A 22,058-nucleotide genomic window follows, 5' to 3' on the forward strand; every position below is an offset into this window, starting at 1 on the left:
CTTGAGCCAGATCCTCCCACGTTGATGGGGCAATGTCAGCTTTCCTGAGGCTCCTGTGCAGAACATCCTTGTACTGTAGTCGCTGGCATCCTCGTTTTCGGGTACCACTGGATAGTTGGCTGTACAAGATGTCCTTGGGCAGTCGTCCATCAGGCATTCTGACAACATGGCCTGCCCAGCGCAGTTGGGCTGACATCACCTAGGTTGGAACTGCTGGCATTCCGGCTCGAGAGAGGACCTCAGTATTGGAGACCTTGTCTCACCAGGTGATCTTCATCAGAGAATGTAGGTGACACTGCTGCAGTTGGTCAAGCTGGCGTAAGTGTCTCTGACATGTCTCACATCCGTATAACAAGGTTGATATGACAACGGCCCTGTATACCTTGCACTTGGTGGCCAACCTGATGTTCTGTGACCAAACTCGATCTTCCAGCTGACCAAAGGCAAAGCAGACTTTTCTGGTTCTTGACTCAATCTCTACATCCAGAGAGGCTGTGGATGTTATTATGCCGCCCAGGTAGCAAAACTTGTTGACAGCATCGAGGCGACTGTCATCAATGAGGACAGTTGGTTCTTCATAGCTTGAGCCAGGAGCCATTTGGTACAAAACTTCCATCTTTTTCAGGCTGATTGTCAGTCCAAAGCTTTTGGCTGCACTGGCAAAGCAACTGGTGATCTACTGTAAGTCTTCAAGAGAGTGGGCAACCAGTGCACAGTCATCAGCAAACTGTAGCTCATGCGCCACAATGTCCCTGACTTTTATTTTTGCTCTCAATCTTGCGAGGTTGGGGAGCCCGCCATCAACCCTCGTTTGTAGGAAGACCCCTAACTTCAGGTTTGATGTGGCATCCTGAAGAACAGCAGTGAAGAATAGTCCAAACAGAGTAGGAGCCAGAGTCCTGACGAAAGGTCTCGGCCTGAAACGTCGACTGTACCTTCTCCTAGAGATGCTGCCTGGCCTGCTGCGTTCACCAGCAACTTTGCTGTGTGTTGGAGCCAGAACGCAACCCTGTTTTACGCTGTTGCTGATGGAAAATGGGTCTGACAACTCACCACACATGTTGATGCGACCTTCCATGCCTTCGTGGAACTGACGGATTGTCAGACCCTTGTTCCTGATACTAATTGCATTAAAAAAGTCACACTTCAACCCATCCAACTGACTGCAATTATGCCTTTTCTACTGCCTATCTTTCTTTATTGTCTCTACATGCTGCACCAACTGCCTCATCCATTATCCTATCACTCTGGTTCCCTCCCCCTGCCAAACTAGTTTAAACCCTTACAAATAGCTCCAGCAAACCTGCCCACAAGGATTTTGGTCCCCCTCAAGTTCAGATGTAACACTTCCTTTGTAGAAGTCATACCTTTCTCAGAAGATATCCTAATGATCCACAAATCTGAAACCCTGCCTCCTACGCTAAGTTATTACCCACCAATTCATCTGCCAAATCATTCTATTATCCTTAGTGGCATGTGGCACAAACAGCAATCCAGAGATTACAACCCTGGAGGTCCTGCTTTTCAGCTTCCTAACTTGCTCCCTATATTCACTTTTCAGGATCTCCATCTCTTTTCCTGTATATGTCGTTGGTACCAATATGGACCACGACTTCTAGGTATTCACCCTTCCCCTTAAGAATGCTGTGGACCTGATCTGAGATGCCCTGACCCTGGTAGCTGGGAGGCAACATCCAGCAGACTCTTTCATGTCCACAGAAACTCTTGTCTGGTCCCCTAACTATTGAATCCCTTATCACTACCACTTTCCTCTTCCCCTCTCCCCTTCATTTCTGATCCACATAACCAGGCAATGCCAGCTTTCCCCTGGTAGGTAGTTCCCCATCAGTATCCAAAGCAGTATACTTGTTATTGAGGGGAATGACCACAGGGTACTCTGCACTATCTGCTTATTTCCTTTCCCTCTCCTGACAGTCTTGCAGCTACCTTCCTCCTATAACCTTCTGCTACTGCCTGTAAGGAGTTTGTACATTCTCCCCGTGACCGCATCAGTTTCCTCCCACAGTCCAAAGCCATACCGGTTGGCAGGTTAATTGATCATTGTAAATTGTCCCGTGATTGGGCTAAAATTAATATTGGGAGATTGCTGGCCAGCGTGGCTCGAAGGGCTGGAAAGGCTAATTTCACGCTGTATCTCAATAAATAAATAGATGGGTGTGACTGTCTCCCTGCAGCTCTTATCTATCACCACCTCTTTCTCCCATATGAGCTGAAGGTCATCCAGTTCCATCTCAGTTCCCTAACACAGTCTGTAAGGAGTTGCACCTAGGTGCACCTCTTGCAGAAGTAGAGATCATGGTGACTAGAGGTTGCCAGGATCTCCCACATCCTGCATCACCGACCTGGGATCTATTCTCACTACTCTAGCTGGGCATTTATTTAAAAAAAATAACAAAAATCTCAACCTAGCCTCTGCCACTTCTCACCAAAGCCTCAGCTCCCCATACTAATTCTGACACACTCCCACAATGACTGCCTCACTTCTTTTATTGGCCCACGCCAAGTGCTCAGTAACTCAAGCTCCGCAGAAAGTCCTAACAGGCCTCACACACTTTTTGAATGTGGGTCTAAACCCCACAAGCAATAACTTCTGCGATTTCAAGCTCCCTTTGATCATCTATTAATTGCCAGATACAGTACTTTTCCTCAGCATATGGATGAAGAACCTTGCTGCCACTGCAAGGAAGACAAGGCTAAAGGCTAAGCAATATGTCAGAATCTACATCCTGCACTCTGGATTTAGTGCAACAAATGCTTAAACAACCTAACCAGCTAAAATAGTTAAATACAATTTATATTTACCTCTATCCAACTATGCACATTTCCCCATCTTATCGATGTGTTGTCACACATATTTTCTGTACCAGCCCAATCCTCTTTTTGTGAACTTTCTGCAATCATCCTCTCATCAAACCATTCACCACTACGACTACTCTACAAGCAATTGTAAGCATTCTGCTAAGCCAGTGTTATTATACACAGACACCTGTATTCTTGTTGCAGGAGATAAGAGGTAAACATAAGGGAGATAAAGATATCTAGAGGTCCATCTCCTTGCATTTGGAGATCAATGGAGCTTAAGTATCTCCCAGCATTGGTTCTCTGCATTTAGTAATCAGGGAAACAATGTGAATGAGGAGTGGGGGGGTGTCTCTCACTTCCATTATGACACAAACATTCATGACCCGAATGTCAAATAGCACTCAGGTATTAATTTGGCCCACCAAATGGCCCACCATTGTTTAGCATTTTATCTAGCGCACTGTAACCATTCTCGTGATCATAGCTGGGACTACCATGCTGAAACTTGCCCGGTCCCACATTTGGTGGAGATGTAACACTCATATCAGTACTAGTGTTTTTCACTATTGTCATAAGGCATGTCTATATTGTAATTCCCACAAGGGATGTCTACTGTAAATTTGCAGTAAAAACATAGCTGCATGAAAATACTTGTATACACAACTTTGGAGCTTGCACATTTATAGAAACACTCACAGTTGGTGAATGCTCCTTGAGGTTCTAAGGGTGCATAAATTGCAATAAGTCCTGACAATGGAAGACTGACAAAAATTCAAGGCTAAGGATCCCTTAATTTGACCTGAGTACCATCCATAAGCAATTAATATGGGAAGCCCAGAAAGGATTTAGACCACAGAAAGGTAATGGCATTACTTTAAAAGCCAATAATAATGCTTGGACAGTGAGTCCAAGACTATTGCCTGAAGTGATGCCTTGAGACATATTCATATTTCTTTGGGATATCAACCCTCTATCCATACACACTGTTTTTCATGGCTATATAGTTTTCAAGCTGCATCTCTGCTGTTGGCTCCATTTTTGAAATATTAATTTTTCCAAACACAGTCTACTATTTGTTTTTGAACATTGTTTGGAAATAATATTGGATTCCATTATGACTGCACATAAAGCTGAATAATGTAAAATGTTTTGTAGCTATGAAAAATTAGTTTCTGGTCTATATCCACAGGTTACTGGCACAAGGATAGTCATATTTAGCACCTTCAAAACAAGGAGTGAATCAATCACACACACACACACACACACACACACACACACAAAAAACATTGGAGGAACTCAGCAGCCCAGACAGCATCTATGAAAATGAATAAACAGTCAATATTTTAGGCTAAGACTCTTCATCAGGACTGGAAAGGAAGGGGGAGGATGCCAGTATAAAAAAAGTGGGGGAAGGGGAAGGAGGATAGTTGGAAGGTGATAGGTGAAGTTACGTAGGTAGGAAAGGTAAAGGGCTGGAGAAGAAGGAATCTAATCGGAGAAAAGAGTGGACTGTAGGAAAAAGAGAAGGAGGAGGGGACGTCAGAAGAGGTAAGAAGCCTGAGTGGGAAATAGAAGAAGAGGGGAGGGAGAGGAAAATATTTTTTTACCAGAAGGGGAAATTGATTTTCATGCCATCAGGTTGAATAGCACACTCCTGTCATTCTTAAGAGTATGTCTTACAGTGCAAATTGGAAGAGGCTTGCTATAAGGGATTAGAGGCTAGCTTTTTGTTAAAATTATGCTCTGTTTCAACTTCTGAGGTAGTGAAATTGAAAACAGCCCCTTTCTCGAAGTTTTGAGCAGCCTTTAAAAACTGAAAATTCATCAGAGGTACTCCTGGTTTTCCGCTAAAACTTTGTCAGATTTATGACAGAAATTCTAATTATCTGCATACAAAGGATTTTCTACAACGCACTGTACTGTAGCCGCAAAGCACATATTTCATATCACATAAACCCGTTTCTGATTCTGAAGAAATTGCAAGTTGTACGTTCATTCAGAAGTGCTATCTAAAATACTTTAGTAAACATATTTTCCCATAAAGATCATGTGCATTGCATAGTTCTGATCATGTAGATTGCCTGAAGAGTATTTTATCCAATTATAACTCTAACCCATTAACCACGACTTCTGATGGAATTGGAAGGCAAAGGTAGTAAGGCATTGTTGAAGGTATCACCCAGAAAGCAGTATTAATGCATAAGAAAGTTGATCTTATCCTGACAAATATGCATTTTGGATGAACGGAAATAATTAAAAGGAGCATTATTCCTTTTAATAATATCTAAGCACAAGGGCATGAACTTACATTTATTTAATATGTACAGATTATTCTTTGGTTAATTAAATTTGAAATAGTTTGTTGAGATGTGGATTCAGTTCTGCTAGAATTCTGGTGCTGATTACAAAAATTCCCATTTTCGGCTTGCTGATCAGTGGCACTTCCTACAGAACCCAATAATGAGCTAGAAATAGAATGAGAATAGAGAAAATTGAGTTGGCTATTGATTCAGTGACTTTTTTTTGTGTAAGATTGCTGGTGGTACTTTTATTACTCAAGCATTGGTTGTGGGATCTCTTGAAAGACCAGCATTTATTTTCTATACTGTCCTATTTGAAGCTGTTTTTGGTTTGTCAGTCTTATCAATGATGACATCTACAGGTTTGTGTTAGACGAAGTTCAGAGTATTCACAATTCTTTTTGTATAAGACTTTTGATTGATTAAGCTATGCGAAGGTTCACAGAGTTTTGACACCTTGTCAGATATATGTGAGGAGGGTTTTCTTTGGATGACTGGGCTTATTTTTATCTTTCTCACTTTCATTGCCTTCGTCAATATGCCATTGACTCTGATGAAGTTAGTATATTTTGTAGTAGCAGTTTGGTACAACGGATTAGCTTGCTTGGCAAATTCAGAGGCCAGTTGAGAATCATCCACAATGCTGGTTAAACTTAGTACATTTGAACAACAAGCAGCAGACCGAAAGAGAAAATACATTGCATCATATCCAGAAAGATTGTGATATTGCTCATCTACAAGACCATTTATCTGTGCATTACACAAATCACACATATCTGAGGAAGGAGTGGCTGAGTTGTGACTTCTTGTGACTTCAGTAGAAAAGTAATTCAAGTTCAGCACATTTCTGCTCTTGACTCATGAAAGTGATTGTAAAATCAATGGAACTGATTTCAGAAGTCAAGCATGCTGTACGGGTGCCACTTTTAGTGCTGCTGACTGAGGGCAAATTTTCATTTGATGGATTTTTAAGCTTCAGGGTCATTGCAAACTGTCATTGAAAATTCAATGTAAATGTGCCATTCTGTGCTACAACAATATGCCCTTAATGCATATAGGATTCCAGTATGTATCAGTGATTTATATTTGTATGGCACAATCTTAGTGTAATATTTAGAATAAAAGAATTCTATTTATACAGTGCCTAGTATGACCTCAGGATATCACAAAGTGCTTTAGAGCAAGTTAAACTTTTCCAATGTTTTCATTGTCGGGGCACAATAATTATACACAAGTTTTATAAGAAAGAGTACAGGTAGAACAAAAAGAACAGAGTCAATTTTAGTTCAAAGTGGTCAAAGCATTGCTAAGCAGTAGCATCCTCCAGTACTTTCATGATTATTCCTGAAGTGGGACTTAAATTCACACTACGAGGGGTGCATGATAAGTTTGTAGCCTAAGATAGAAGAAGATGAATTATTCAGCTCTCGTTACATGCACATGCAGTTCAACTCTTTGAGTGTTTATGCAGAAAGTTTGAAGTTAATAACTCATCTCCCTCTACCTTAGGCCACGAACTTATTAATCACCCCTCGTATTTTTCATATTTTCCGTTCTAGGGAAACTGAGTTAATTTGGAGTAAAGAAGATGTTTAAGGTCTTTACAACTATTGTCTCATATAGGATAGTATTTCCTCAGGACCTAATTGGAGGTGAGATGAATGACAGTTTGAGTTATAGAGGATTTTTAATGCCAAAGGTAAGTTGAATTACATTTAAATGGTCATTCAATCGCTTTTGCATTTTTGTGGGTGTTGGAGATGGCATTGATCCTCTGCCAGTTCAGTACACATGACTACACAATTCCACCATAAAACATAGAAATTTACAGCAAATTACAGGCCCTTTGGCCCACAATGTTGTGCCAACCATATAACCTACTCTAGAGACTGCCTAGAATTTCCCTAGCACATAGCCCTCTATTTTTCTAGGTTGGGAAATCCAGAGGAGGGTTCCCAATCTGGCTTCCATGAAGCTCTTGGTAAGGGTCCACGGCATAAAAAAGATTGGGATCCCAGCACTAGAGTGCTTTCAGATTTCAGCACATGGTGTCCTCTGCTCCTCAGTTTAACCAGATGTTAATCTTTCAGATACTGCTGCAAGGCCGACATGTGGGCATCCTTCAAAAGGTGAACGGAGTCAGGCAAATTCTCCAGTGAAACTACTATTATTGGATGAATGAATCAGCATACAGAAATGAGAAGGATCTTGGCCAGAAACATTTATTCTCTTCCATAGATGCTGCCTGACCTGCTGAGTTCCTCCAGTACTTTGTGTGTGTTCCTCAAGATTTCCAGAATCTGCAGAATCCCTTCTGGTTGAAAGGTGCCACAACAGCAATATCTCGTGCAGTACAGTAAAACTAAAGAACTGATCGACTTCAGAAAGGGGAAGGAGGATGAAAGAGACAACAGCTTTAAAATCCTTGGCCTTAACATATCAGATGGCCTTCACTGGACTTAGTACATAGGTGCAATGACAAGGGAAGCATTCCAGTACATTTACTTTCCTAGGATATTAAGAAGATTCATTTTATCACTGAACAGTAACAGATTTATATGGCTGTATTCTTGAAAGTATCCTGACTGATTGGGATCTGGTACAGCAATTCAAATATATAGGAGTGTATATATAAGCTGCAGAGAGCAGTGGAGTCTGCCCAATACATCACTGGCACATTCCTCCCCACCAACAGGAGGTGCTGCTTCAAGAAGGCAACATCACTGTCAAAGATCCCCACCATCCAGGCCACACAGCTACCATTGGGCAGGAGGTATAGAAGCCTGAAGTCACACATCATACTTACCTTGGACCATTTGGTTCTAGAACCAACCAGAATAGCTTTGATCCCTTCATTTTAGTAACGCTATGACCACTTTGATCACTTTGCACTCAAAGGACTTTTTGTTTTAATTCTGTTCGATCTTGAAAAAAATTGTGTATAATTTATGTTTTTCTTGTGAATGTTGCTTATTTGACGCTATGTGCCTGTGATGTTCCTCAATAAGTTTCTCACCTGTGCACACAAGCATGTGACAATAACCTCAACTTTCTTCTGCTTGCTACTTAGATAACAATTCAGTGCATGATATTAGCAGTTTGGAATTGCTGGAATGTACAAAGATTCTCAGTTCAAATTCAGGCACTCCTAGTATGCTATGTTTACATTTTGATAGTTGAATGGACAGAATTATTTTCTAAAACAACATAATAGATAGAAACCTTAATAATTGTTGATAGAGTATTTTTATATATGTACTAACTTTTCCCTTGCTGCAAAATTAAAGAAATTGGAATGTTTTAGGATTTTCAAAATTCAATTAATGTCTATTAAAAGGATTTTTTTTATTTAAACAGGGAGAAATTATAGAATTAAAGGCTAAAATATCAGAAATAAAAGTTGTGATTAATGAAAAATCAATTCAATTAAACAAGGAACAAGAAAATCAGATTCATCTTAAGAAAGAAATTGAGGTAAGCTAGGGTACATGGAAACTAATTTTCAGGTTGATGGGTTGGAGCATGTTGAAAGAGTCTGATACAAATTAAACATTGTGAAATGCAGTGCCAGTCTGCCAGTTGTACTCCTTCAGATATGTGTTTGCAGTGGCTGATAATAATATCTGGCCAGGTCCTATTCTCAACAGGTGGGTTACCAAGGACCTCAGGCTTAGTTAGTAATATCTTGTATTTCCAAAGGTTAGCTCGTAGCATTTCTAACACAGGTGATGCTGAAACAAAGTAAAAATATTTAAGATTAAGCAACCACAGCCTGGCCAAATTTGAACTTCCTATGAAACAGAACATAAAGCATTGTAAACATGTTAATATTGGCTCTGATATTCAGTTTTGGAGAGCCCAACATCTTTTTGCCCTTACAACCAAATGTTAAGTTTCCTTTTCTCTTTCTCCGTAAAGTTTATAAACAGTAACTCAAGGATGATGTTCTGTGTGCTAATCAGGCAAAAAATGGGAACGAGGTGCAGTTAAATATGTGGCTTAAGAGCTGATGCAGGAGAGAGGGTTTCAGGTACACAGATCATTGGACTCTCTCACATGACATGTGGAATCTGTAGAAAAAGGACTGGTTGCAACTAAACAAGAAGGACACAAATATCGCTGCAGGGAAGTTCGCGAATGCTGCTTGGGAGGGTTTAAACTAGCATGGCAGAGGTGTGGGAACCAGAGCAACAAGTCAGTAGGTGGAGAGTTTACGGGGAAAGTAGGGGGTTAAATCTGTTCCTGTGCTGTATATTCTTGTAATTTTATAATAAATAATGCCTAACAATGGGGGATATATATTGAATTTGAACATGGTATTTGTATACAGGTGGTAAGTGAGTTGAAGGTTAGCAATCACTATTATAGGTATCTGAAAGCAGAGTTGTGTGTTAATACGTCTTGAATATAAATGAAATATATGCTTACAGAATGCTTAAAAAGATACAAGATATAATCCTGTTTCTTTTGAGATATTTATAATTGGATGCAAATCTTTACAATATGTAAATATGATATTGATGCAACCCATTACACAGAGCCTTCATTCAAGAGCAATAATTAATTGACACCAAAATTATTACAAATTCATAGCAGAGTAGTCTAAAACTTAAGTTATGCTACCTCTTTAGATAGAAATAATAAATAGATCTCTAACTATCATAGCCTAAATAAGGAATAGGGATGGATTTTCAATCAGTTGAGAGAAACCTACACAAATTAGTGACACAAACATGAGAAAATCTGCAGATGCTGGAAATTCAAGTGTTACGAGAATACACATAAAATTAAGATGTTTGCTGGCCTGGGCTAGCATCAGTGGCATCAGCAGTTGGTCTGCCACCTGCCCTCAGGGGAAGGAGAGATAAGGAACAATGGAGCAGCGTCTGGAGATGTGTAATGAAGGGATGTGGGAGGAAGAGATGTCTGGAGCAGCTCCCCCCCTTTGAACCCTGAACTGTTTGAAGTGATGGACAGGCGATACCCCAGCAGGGGGATAAAAAGGGACAGGTTCGCTAAGACAGGCACACACGCCACCCGAGGTAACGAGACCCTGGAAGCGGTACGCTTCTCACGAGTGGGTGAGAAGTGCCAGACAACGACCAGGGTGGAAAGGTACGATCAGCGGGAACCCGGTGTGTGTCCGCCCTTGCCTGGGTGCCGGGTTCACTGCAGAGGATCGACCGCATCTGGAGGAGGGGTCACAGTCGGTGACCTCAGGTGACATCACCAAGGACCTGCCCAAAAAGCTGTTTGTGAGCCATCTCGCTGGTCTGTGAGCCATCTTGCTGGTCTGTGAGTGAAGCCGTTCTGAATGATGAGTTGTTCCTATTCTATCTCTCTCTTCCCCCACGTTGTCCACCGCCATGGCAACGATTACTGCGAACTGAACTACTAAACTGGACTGAACTTTGAGTCATTTTGAAATTGGTCATTTACCCCTAGACAACGATAGAGCTTGATTGATGCTGTTATCTTAATTCTGTGCACATGTGTGTTTATCATCACTGAACTGTTGCATTTATTATCCTTTCGATTACTGTGTTGCTTGTTTCTTTAATAAAACTTTCTTAGTTTTCTAGTACTCCAGACTCCAACTGAGTGATCCATTTCTGCTGGTTTGGCAACCCAGTTACGGGGTACGTAACATAAGTGGGGTTCTCGTCCGCGATTTTGAACGCTAAATTTGGGACGGAGTAAATTGATTGGGTTAAAATTCCCGAAAGAAAGAAAAGACAAACAGCAGAAATGGAGGTTGAGGAATTTATAAAGGCGCCGACCTTGGAGGCATTAGAGGATGCCAGGAAATCGGAATTGATAGCTGTGGCCAAACGGGTGAATCTTGCCAAGGTGAAGTCGACAATGAGGAGAGAGGAGATACACAGAGCTATTGTAGAGCACTATGTATCTAAAGGTGTGTTTCCCCAAGGTGAGCTGGGGGTGGTGTCTATTGAAAAACCTGCTGGAGACGCGGTACAGGTACAGCTTGAAAAACTGAGACTCGAGCACGAGTTCCGGGTACGGCAGTTAGAACACGAAGAGAAGCAGTTAGAAAGGCAGGAGAGAGAGTTAGAAAGGCGGGAGAAAGAGAGAGAGTTAGAAAGGCAGGAGAAAGAGAGAGAGTTAGAAAGGCAGGAGAGAGAGAGTTAGAAAGGCGGGAGAAAGAGAGAGAGTTAGAAAGGCGGGAGAAAGAGAGAGAGTTAGAAAGGCGGGAGAAAGAGAGAGAGTTAGAAAGGCAGGAGAAAGAGAGAGAGTTAGAAAGGCGGGAGAGAGAGAAAGAGTTAGAAAGGCGGGAGAGAGAGAAAGAGGTAGAAAGGCAAGAGAGAGAAAGACAGTTGGAGAGAGAAGAGAGAGAGAGGGACAGGCAGTTGGAGAGAGAGGAGAAACAGAGGGAAAGGGAATTTGAGCTGGAGAAGTTAAAGATAAGGGCCGAGCAGGGGCTCGTGCCGAACCAAGGTGGAGGGTTCCGGGCGACCCAGGAGGTTAGGCTGGTTCCCCCTTTTGACGATACCGATGTGGATCGGTACTTTCTCCACTTCGAAAAAGTAGCTATAAGTCAGGACTGGCCGAGGGATAAGTGGGTTGTTTTACTTCAGAGTGTACTGAAAGGGAAAGCCCAACAAGCTTACTCCGCTTTATCCGCGGAAGATGCCCAGAAGTATGAGGTGGTGAAGGAGGCCATCCTCAGGATTTATGAGTTGGTCCCGGAGGCATACCGGCAGAGGTTCCGGAATGCGAGGAAGCGGTGGGACCGCACGTATTTGGAGTTTGCTCGTGAGATGCAAACATATTGTGAGCGTTGGTGCGCCTCGAAAGGGGTAGAGGGGGATTATGACAGACTGCTGCAACTGATTCTGATTGAGCAGTTTAAAGGTTGTGTCCCTGAGGGTATGAGACCCTACCTCGATGAGAAAGAGGCAGCCACGTTAGCCGCAACTGCTAAGTTAGCGGATGAGTATGCGTTGACGCATAAAATGAAGGTTGCCCCGAGTAAAGGCTACCAGAAGGGTAGTCAGGACGGAGGGGAGAGTCCGCCGGAAAAGTCAGAAAGTAAGCCGGGGACTAGTGAAAAGGATAAGGTAGACCGGGAGCAGTCTGGTAGGAAGTCTCCTGGGGTCGTCTGTTATAATTGTGGGAAAGTCGGACACTTTGCGTCCAGGTGCTTTGCCCCAAGGAAGGAGACGGGGAAAGGAAAAGCGGAAATTTTGAATGGCTGTATTGAGCTGTTAAGCGAACCGCTAGGGAAGGACAGGTCTGAAAAAGTCCAGGAAGGGCGCGAGAGGTTTATCTCGGCCGGACTGGTGTCAGTGAAAAAGAGGTTAAAACCAGTTCCAGTGCGGATCTGGAGAGACACGGGAGCGTGTCAGTCACTAATACTGAAGAGTGTATTAGAGTTTAGCTCAGAGACCCAGACTGGGGAGGTAGAGGTCAAAGGTGTTGGGGAAGGGACAGAGTCAGTCCCTTTGCACCAGATACATTTACAGAGCAACCTGGTCTCTGGACTAGTCACGATTGGGGTGAGGTCCGAATTACCGATGAAAGACGTGGAAGTCTTGCTCAGTAATGACATCGCCGGAGGAATCGTGTTCCCAGTCGTGAGATTGACGGGTCAGCCTGCCAGCATGGAGGCCCCGCCCGCGATGGTGAATTTGGCTGAAACATTTCTGCCAACCTTGTATGAGACAGGGTGTAGTGAGATAAGAGGTAGTGAGGGAGCTGGGACGGACGTAGCAGTAGCCAGGAAAGAATTTGTGCAGACGCAGGAGCGAGACGAGGGGCTGATGGTTTTTGCCGAGACCGCTCTCTCTGACACAGCCTTGACAAGCTATTGTGCGGAGGAGGAAGTGCTAAGGAAGAAAGGGAAATCAAGTACAGTACCCGCAGATGAGGAATGGGGGGTGGTGCAAAAGAGTTATGGGGATGAGGTTTTTAACATGGCCCACGAGGTACCCCCCGGTGGACATTTTGCGGTGCTGGAGGAAACAGTTGGTGGAATCATGAAAGAGATTTACCGGCTGCCCAGGGGGAAGAATGTTATTGATCATGACCGACGCGAACTGAGACGGTCACCGGCTTTTGATATGCTAACAAACCTAGTCGGTGTTAGCGTGGAAATCAATGATGCTAGGGGCCCCTTGATAAGAGGAAAAAACCATTTTGAAAAGATTAGGATGGGATCGGTCAGATGGGAGAAGGCTATTGTTTTGGCCAGGTCTACTGATAAGGTCTCTCCCTTAATCCCCGAAGGAGTAATTAAACGACTCGCACCCATGTGTTTGATTGTCCCGAGGAAATGCAAAGAACTGGGACGTTGGGTGATTGTGGTTACAATAGGGCGGCCAAGTAAACAACACCCATATTTTTTGAGTAATTCAGTGAGTAAAGGGCTGATGAACACAGAGGTGTGTATTGGCAATTTAACACGGCTGTCTGAAGCCAGTTTGATAGTGAACCTTGAAAAAAATGAATTCGGCCACACGAGAGTCACTTACCTGGGAATTGTGGTGACACAGGGGCAGCTGGCAGTGATGCAAGCTACAGAGCAGGCTATCGCTGACCTCCCAACCCCGACAGACAAGAGGGCCCTCAGAAGGCTTTTGGAGATGGTGGGGTACTGCAGGAAGTTTTGCAATAACTCTGCGGTCAATACCCGTCCCCCTCCTACTAAGCCCTTGCGAGAGAAAATTGAGTCGGAATGGGACGACCCTTGTTATTGTGGTCCGGGACAAAAACCAAATGAGAGGTTACATTGGTCGCAATTCATCAGTGTTTTTGGCCACTATGAAGTTTGCTGAGTTGGAGCCTGGTCTAAGGGATTATTAATAACACGTGTAAAAGGAACAGAAAATGTGATGACTGTCTGTCAAGGTGTTGACAGCTTCAAATTCTCTGTATTAGCTAAATAACTGTTAACGATGTATATGGTGTATGTATCAGATAATGTAGTCATGTTTGTAATTTTTACCTCCCGGTAAAAATCCTTAAAGGGGGGAAGTGTTACGAGAATACACATAAAATTAAGATGTTTGCTGGCCTGGGCTAGCATCAGTGGCATCAGCAGTTGGTCTGCCACCTGCCCTCAGGGGAAGGAGAGATAAGGAACAATGGAGCAGCGTCTGGAGATGTGTAATGAAGGGATGTGGGAGGAAGAGCTGTCTGGAGCGGCTCCCCCCCTTTGAACCCTGAACTGTTTGAAGTGATGGACAGGCGATACCCCAGCAGGGGGATAAAAAGGGACAGGTTCGCTAAGACAGGCACACACGCCACCCGAGGTAACGAGACCCTGGAAGCGGTACGCTTCTCACGAGTGGGTGAGAAGTGCCAGACAACGACCAGGGTGGAAAGGTACGATCAGCGGGAACCCGGTGTGTGTCCACCCTTGCCTGGGTGCCGGGTTCACTGCAGAGGATCGACCGCATCTGGAGGAGGGGTCACAGTCGGTGACCTCAGGTGACATCACCAAGGACCCGCCCAAAAGCTGTTTGTGAGCCATCTCGCTGGTCTGTGAGCCATCTTGCTGGTCTGTGAGTGAAGCCGTTCTGAATGATGAGTTGTTCCTATTCTATCTCTCTCTTCCCCCACGTTGTCCACCGCCATGGCAACGATTACTGCGAACTGAACTACTAAACTGGACTGAACTTTGAGTCATTTTGAAATTGGTCATTTACCCCTAGACAACGATAGAGCTTGATTGATGCTGTTATCTTAATTCTGTGCACATGTGTGTTTATCATCACTGAACTGTTGCATTTATTATCCTTTCGATTACTGTGTTGCTTGTTTCTTTAATAAAACTTACTTAGTTCTAGTACTCCAGACTCCAACTGAGTGATCCATTTCTGCTGGTTTGGCAACCCAGTTACGGGGTACGTAACACAAGCAACACACACAAAATGCTGGTGGAACGCAGCAGGCCAGGCAGCATCTCTAGGAAGAAGTACAGTCGACATTTTGGGCTGAGACCTTTCATCAGGACTAACTTAGTACTTCAAATTAATGACATGTGTCTCTTAGCACTGTAGAGTAACTTCATGTAAATTTACGTGCATACTTTTAAAAAGTTTCTAAACCTACTAAATATAATCAAAACAGATTTCAGTTTCAAGCAATTAAAAATGCTCATTGAATGTGCTCTTAAAGCGTACAAAAATGGTATTTAATAATTTGACATAGGAATATATTCAACAAAATAAAGAAGCATCAGATACTGATAGTCCTGTTGTGAAAGCTGTTGTACGGATCTACTGCTCTACGTGAATCTAAAGCCTTTCCATGCAAATAGATGACTGAAGATTTCTATCATTATGATAACCTTGCAATAAGATGACATTATCCACAGAAATGCCTGGGTATGTAAACTCAGCATTTGGTATGATCAACTCCTAACAACAGCAAGGTACCAGTAGAAATTTATTGATCTCTACACACTTCAAAAAGAACTCAACTTTCCAGTCGATAATCCTCAGATAGGTACCATGGTAAACAAACCATGGAAACCAAACTAAGATTGTAAAGTTAACTTATTTATTCAAAATTACATTACAGAGAATACTTCACATCCAAATGAACAGAATGCCTGGCATTGGCTCTTAAAATATTTTTTTCATTAAAATTATCCTTGGATCAATTAAAACATCAAGGCAAGTGCTTTTGATTAATTCCGGTGCCTAACTATTGCAGTTTGTAGGTGATGATTGGCAAGGATTATCATTTCAACCACTGTGATCTTTTAGCAAGACAGAGATCCTAAAAATACAATATTTATAATACTTCCATCATTAAGTGCACAAGAGAGTATTAACTGTGGATAATTAGTTTACACTTGTATTTTCTGTCTTGGCTGACTATCTGTAGTGCTGTCACTGAGTCGAGTAAGATGTTCTCCTAAGGGGCTGTGTACTGGTGGGTTCTAGGGTGGCTGTAAAGACCGATCGGGTATCCACATATTCTGGTGCAGAATGGACATAAATAATTGTGGCTGTGGTTAGTGGTCAAGTCTTCTGGTTGTTCAATCTCTCCTTTCGCAACTGCCATTTGTTCTCTGCAGCACAGCGGAGGTTGCTGTCATAGCACAGCTCCCACTTGAAAAGATTTCATCCAGGTTCATCTATTGAGTGCAATATCTTCCCAGTTTTTAGATGTAATGTTGAAATTCTACAAGCTGATTTTGATGTTATCTTTGAAGTGTTTCCTCTGCCCACCAGGAGTTTGCTGATCTTAAACTCAGAGTAAAGAATTTGTTTGGGAAGACGTAAGTTAGTCTTCCGAGTTATGTGACCTATCCATCAAAGTTGGTGTTGCTTTATGTGGTGGAAATGCTGTTCCTGGTGGCCTCCTCCAGTTTGATAGTATTAATGCATCTGTCCTTCCAGCTGATTTTCAAAACCTTTCATAAGGTTCTTTGGTGGTATTGTTTCAGGGCTTTCAGAAGTCTACTGTAGGTGGTCCATAACTCAGCTCCATACAGTAATACAGTATAGGAAGGAGAGCTGCTCTATAGACCAAAAGTTTTGTTTGGATCTGTAGGCCCTGGTCTTTGAAGACTCTTTTTCTTAATCTTGCATAGGCTCCACCAGCACTACTCAAGTGGCGGTTAATCTCTGAGTCGATGTCTGCTTTTGAGGAGAGAATGCTGCCAAAGTAGGGAAAGTGGTCTATATTTTCAAGGGCAATATCTATCTTTTATGGAGGTACGGATAGATGGCTGGTTGAGTTGAGGCTGAGATAGGACCTTTGTCTTTTTTATATCCACAAGACCCAGAGCACAATATGCCTTGGGAAATGTATTCAGGATATATTGGAGATCTTCTACAGAGTGTGCTGCAATGGCATCATCCACATACTGAAGCTTCATGATGGTGATTGTTTTGTATTTGAGTAGTGTTGTAAGTATATTGTTTAATTGAATTAAATAATTCATTACAGCTTATATGTAAAGTTTCAAAAATTACATATGTCATGATGGTATCACGTGATACAAGTGCACCTCACTTAAAGGAAAAATAAACTAAGTTAGAATCTCATTCCCTGCTCTCTTGTTTTCCTTTTAATTAGCTTAATGTTTTGGAGTAACAAAACCTAACAGTAGTGGTGCTAACCTAGTTCTTGGCCTTGAACTGGTTGAGGTTGAAAAGCCTGTTGTCCATTCAGTACACGATTGGGATATCCTGTGGCTAATTAGGTGAAAGATGGCAGAAATAAAGATGACAAATAAGGTGGGTGCAATGATACAGCCCCCCGTTTGACTCCTGTCTTTACGGTGAAGGATTCTGATTGCTGAGTACTGTGGTTGACATGCCACTGTGCAATAGCCTCAGAGAGGAAAACTGCAATCATTGCCAGAGATCTAAGGAGATGCCAGATTGACCTAGCTGCTCTTTCTGTAACCTGTCTGGCAGATGAAGGGCAACTGAGGGAGGAGAAGGGCCTTCTTCTTCTGGAAAGGGAAGATAACTAAAGTGCCCAGGATCCATGATGTTGGGCTTGCAATAAAGAATCAACTTGTCAGTCAACTCTCTGAGTTTCCCATGGGGATCAGTGAACATCTCATAACAATCTGCTTAGTGCTTACCAACAACCAGATGGCAATCATCGTGAGCGCTAATGCATCAATTCTGGACTTACATGAGTATGAAAAAGAGGCCTTCTATACTTGCCTAGACATGAAGGTATCAAGCATTCCCAAGGAGGATAAGATTTTTTACTCCTCATGTATGTAAAGGATGTAAGAAAAAAAGTCAATTCAATTCAATTCAATTCTTAGGGGACATCAGTGCCAGGGTCTGTTGAGACTTCAAATATTGGAAGAAGAGTACAATAGGAAAGGAAAGCATAAGCAAGATCAACTCATATGGAGTACAGACTACTTCTCAATATATGTGCTGAGCACAATCTTATCATCACGAACACTCTCTTCCGCCAGATAAGCTCTCTGGTGTATACTATCAAGGCTGACTACGTATGAATGCAATGACTGTACAAAATGGTAATTAGGTACATTTAATAGATGTATTGCCTAGAAGTGTTAGTTAGTCTTAAGGGTTAACTCTTGATCTACCTGCATCTGCAATATGATTCTTAGGTAGTTGCCATGATGCTTTTATCTGGTGAATTTTAAGTAAAGTTAGAGGAACATATCCCAGCTGTGACTGGTTTATATTTGTCCTCTCAGTTTTGGATTCCCCGGGGAACTCATTTTCAGTACCTTTCTTAAGGTAGGATACATTCTTGTACTCCAAACAGTGCAAGGAAGGCACGCTAGATTGATCACAGGAAGATCATAAGATATAGGAGAAGAATTAGCTCATCCAGCCAATTGAATCTGCTCTGTCATTCAAAAATGGCTGATTTTTTGAACTCATTCTTCCACCTCCCCATAACACTTAACTCCCTTACCAATTAAGAAGTAATCAATCTCTGAATTAAATGCATCCAATGACTCGGCCTCCATAATCCACTGTGGTGAATTCCCAGATTCACTACCCTCTGGATGAAATCCTCCCATGTTGGATCTGGTTTTTGGCTTTAATAAACATAATAGTTGTTATAAACACAAGATATTATGCAGATGCTAGGAATTTAAAGCTACACACACAAAATGCAGGAGGAATTCAGCAGGTCTGGCAGCATCTATGGAAATTAAAACAGCATAGATGTTTTGGCCCAAGACCCTTCTTCAAGAATAGAAAGGAAGGAGGAAGATGCCTGAATAAAAAGGTGGGAGAGAGGGGAAGGAGGATTAAGTAGAAGCTGATAGGTGAAGCCAAGTGAGTGGGAAAGGATCAGTTCATTCCAAAGAGGAAGAAAGGTCCTAAGGGGAGTAATGGACAGTATAAAAATAAAAGAGAAGAAGTATAACATAGCAAAGACGAGTGGGAAGAAGGAGGATTGGGAAACTTTAAAAGAGCAACAGAATGTAACTAAAAGGCAATACGTGGAGAAAAAATGAGGTACGAAGGTAAACTAGCCAAGAATATAAAGGAAGATAGTAAAAGCTTCTTTAGGTATGTGAAAAGGAAAAAAAATAGTTAAGACCAAAATTGGGCCCTTGAAGACAGAAACGGGTGAATTTATTGTGGGGAACAAGGAAATGGCAGACGAGTTGAACAGGTATTTTGGATCTGTCTTCACTAGGGAAGACACAAACAATCTCCCAGATGTAATAGTGGCCAAAAGACCTAGGGTAATGGATGAATTGAAGGAAATTTATATTAGGCAGGAAATGGTGTTGGATAGACTGTTGGGTCTGAAGGCTGGTAAGTCCCCGGGACCTGATGGTCTGCATCCCAGGGTACTTAAGTAGGTGGCTTTAGAAATCGTGGACGCATTGGTAATCATCTTCCAGTGTTCTATAGATTCAGGATCAGTTCCTGTGGATTGGAGGGTGGCTAATGTTGTCCTCTCTTCAAGAAGAGAGTGTGACGAATACACATAGATAAGATGTTAGCTGTCCTGTGTGATCAGCAGTTGGTCTGCCACCTGTCTTCAAGAGAGAGATAAGGGACACAATGAAACAGCACCTGGAGATGTGTAGAGAGCTGTCTGGAGCGGCTCCCCCTTTGAACCCTGAACTGTTTGAAGTGATGGACAGGCGATACCCCAGCAGGGGGATAAAAAGGGACAGGTTCGCTAAGGCAGGACACACACGACACCCGAGGTAACGAGACCCTGGAAGCGGTGCGCCTCTCACGAGTCGGTGGGAAGTATCGGACAACGCACAGGGTGGAAAGGTACGATCAGCGGGAACCCGGTGTGTGTCCGCCTTGCTTGGGTGCCGGGTTCACTGCAGAGGATCGACCGCATCTGGAGGAGGGGTCACAGTCGGTGACCTCAGGTGACATCACCAAGGACCTGCCCAAAAGCTGCTTGTGAGCCATATCGCCGGTCTGTGAGTGGAAGCCGTGTCTGAATGATCAGTCGTTCCCATTCTCTCTCTCTCTCTCCCCCCCACGTTGTCCATCGCCATGGCAATGATTACTGCGAACTGAACTAAATTGGACTGAACTTTTGTGTCACTTTGAAATTTGGTCATTTACCCCTAGACAATGATAGAGCTTGATTGATGCTGTTATCTTAATTCTGTGCACAGTGTGTTTATCATTGCTGAACTGTTGCATTTATTATCCTTTCGATTACTGTGTTGCTTGTTTCTTTAATAAAACTTCCTTAGTTCTAGTAATCCAGACTCCAACTGAGTGATCCATTTCTGCTGGTTTGGCAACCCAGTTACGGGGTACGTAACAGGAGGAAGAGAGAAAACAGGAATTATAGACCGGTTAGCCTGACGTCGGTGGTGGGAAAGATGCTGGAGTCAATTATGAAAGATGAAATTACGACACATCTGGATAGCAGTAACAGGATCAATCCAAGTCAGCTTGGATTTACGAAGGGGACTTTGTGCTTGACTAATCTGGAATTTTTTGAGGATGTAACTATAAAAATGGACAAGGGAGAGTCAGTGGATGTAGTGTACCTGGACTTTCAGAAAGCCTTTGATAAAGTCCCACAGAGGAGAATAGTGGGCAAAATTAGGGCACATGGTATTGGGGGCAGAGTACTGACATGGATTGAAAATTGGCTGGCTGACAAAAAACAAAGAGTAGTGATTAATGGGTCCCTTTTGGAATGGCAGGCGGTGACCAGTGAGGTACCACAGGGTTCAGTGCTGGGACCGCAGCTGTTTACAATATATATTAATGATTTAGATGAGGGAGTTAAAAGTAACATTAGCAAATTTGCCGATGACACAAAGCTGGGTGGCAGTGTGAAATGTGAGGAGGATGTTATGAGAATGCAGGGTGACTTGGACAGGCTGGGTGAGTGGGCAGATGCATGGCAGATGCAGTTTAATGTGGATAAATGTGAGGTTATCCACTTTGGTGGTAAGAACAGGAAGGCAGATTATTATCTAAATGGAGTCAAGTTAGGAAAAGGGGAAGTACAACGAGATATAGGTGTTCTTGTACATCAGTCACTGAAAGCAAGCATGCAAGTACAGCAGGCAGTGAAGAAAGCTAATGGCATGCTGGCCTTCATAACAAGGGGAATTGAGTATAAGAGCAGAGAGGTCCTTCTGCAGCTGTACAGGGCCTTGGTGAGACCACACCTGGAGTACTGTGTGCAGTTTTGGTCTCCGAATTTGAGGAAGGACATTCTTGCTATTGAGGGAGTGCAGCGTAGGTTCACGAGGTTAATTCCCGGGATGGTGGGACTGTGATATGTTGAAAGATTGGAGCGATTGGGCTTGTATCCTCTGGAATTTAGAAGGCTGAGAGGGGATCTTATTGAAACATATAAGATTATTAAGGGATTGGACGCACTGGAAGCAGGTACATGTTCCCGCTGATGGGTGAGTCCAGAACCAGAGGCCACAGTTTAAGAATAAGGGGTAGGCCATTTAGAACAGAGTTGAGAAAAAACTTTTTCACCCAGAGAGTGGTGGATATATGGAATGCTCTGCCCTGGAAGGCTGTGGAGGCCAAGTCTCTGGATGCTTTCAAGAAAGAGATGGATAGAGCTCTTAAAGATAGCAGAATCAAAGGTTATGGGGATAAGGCAGGAACTGGATACTGATAGTGGATGATCAGCCATGATCACAGTGAATGGTGGTGCTGGCTCAAAGGGCCAAATGGCCTACTCCTGCACCTATTGTCTATTCTAAAGGGCTGGTAAAGAAGGAATCTGATTGGGGAGCAGAATGGACCATGGGAGAAAGGGAGGAAGGAGAGGTGCCCATGGGGGGTGATACATTGGTGAGGAAAAGAGGTAAGAGGCCAGAGTGGGGAATAAAAGAAGAGAGAAGGGAGAGGGGGATAAAAAAGGGAAAAGAAATTAATTTTTATGCCAACAGGTTGGAGGCTACCCAGATGGAATATGAGATGTTGCTCTTCCGCTCAGAGAGTGGCCTCATTGTGGCAAAGGACGAGATGTAGATCA

The 22,058-nt window shown here is 42.9% G+C and overlaps 1 protein-coding gene across 1 annotated transcript in view; it reads left to right on the forward strand.

Moving 5' to 3' along the window:
• The window catches only part of LOC134347590 (coiled-coil domain-containing protein 122-like), a 71,167-nt gene that overhangs the window by 24,341 nt on the left and 24,768 nt on the right, over positions 1 to 22,058 (forward strand). The window contains exon 4 of the mRNA XM_063049942.1: positions 8,481 to 8,597. Coding sequence (XP_062906012.1) covers positions 8,481 to 8,597 — 117 coding nt within the window. The remainder of the gene's footprint in view (positions 1 to 8,480; positions 8,598 to 22,058) is intronic.

The sequence above is a fragment of the Mobula hypostoma genome, chromosome 6, assembly GCF_963921235.1.
Source record: "Mobula hypostoma chromosome 6, sMobHyp1.1, whole genome shotgun sequence".
In the NCBI taxonomy this organism is placed as follows: domain Eukaryota; kingdom Metazoa; phylum Chordata; class Chondrichthyes; order Myliobatiformes; family Myliobatidae; genus Mobula; species Mobula hypostoma.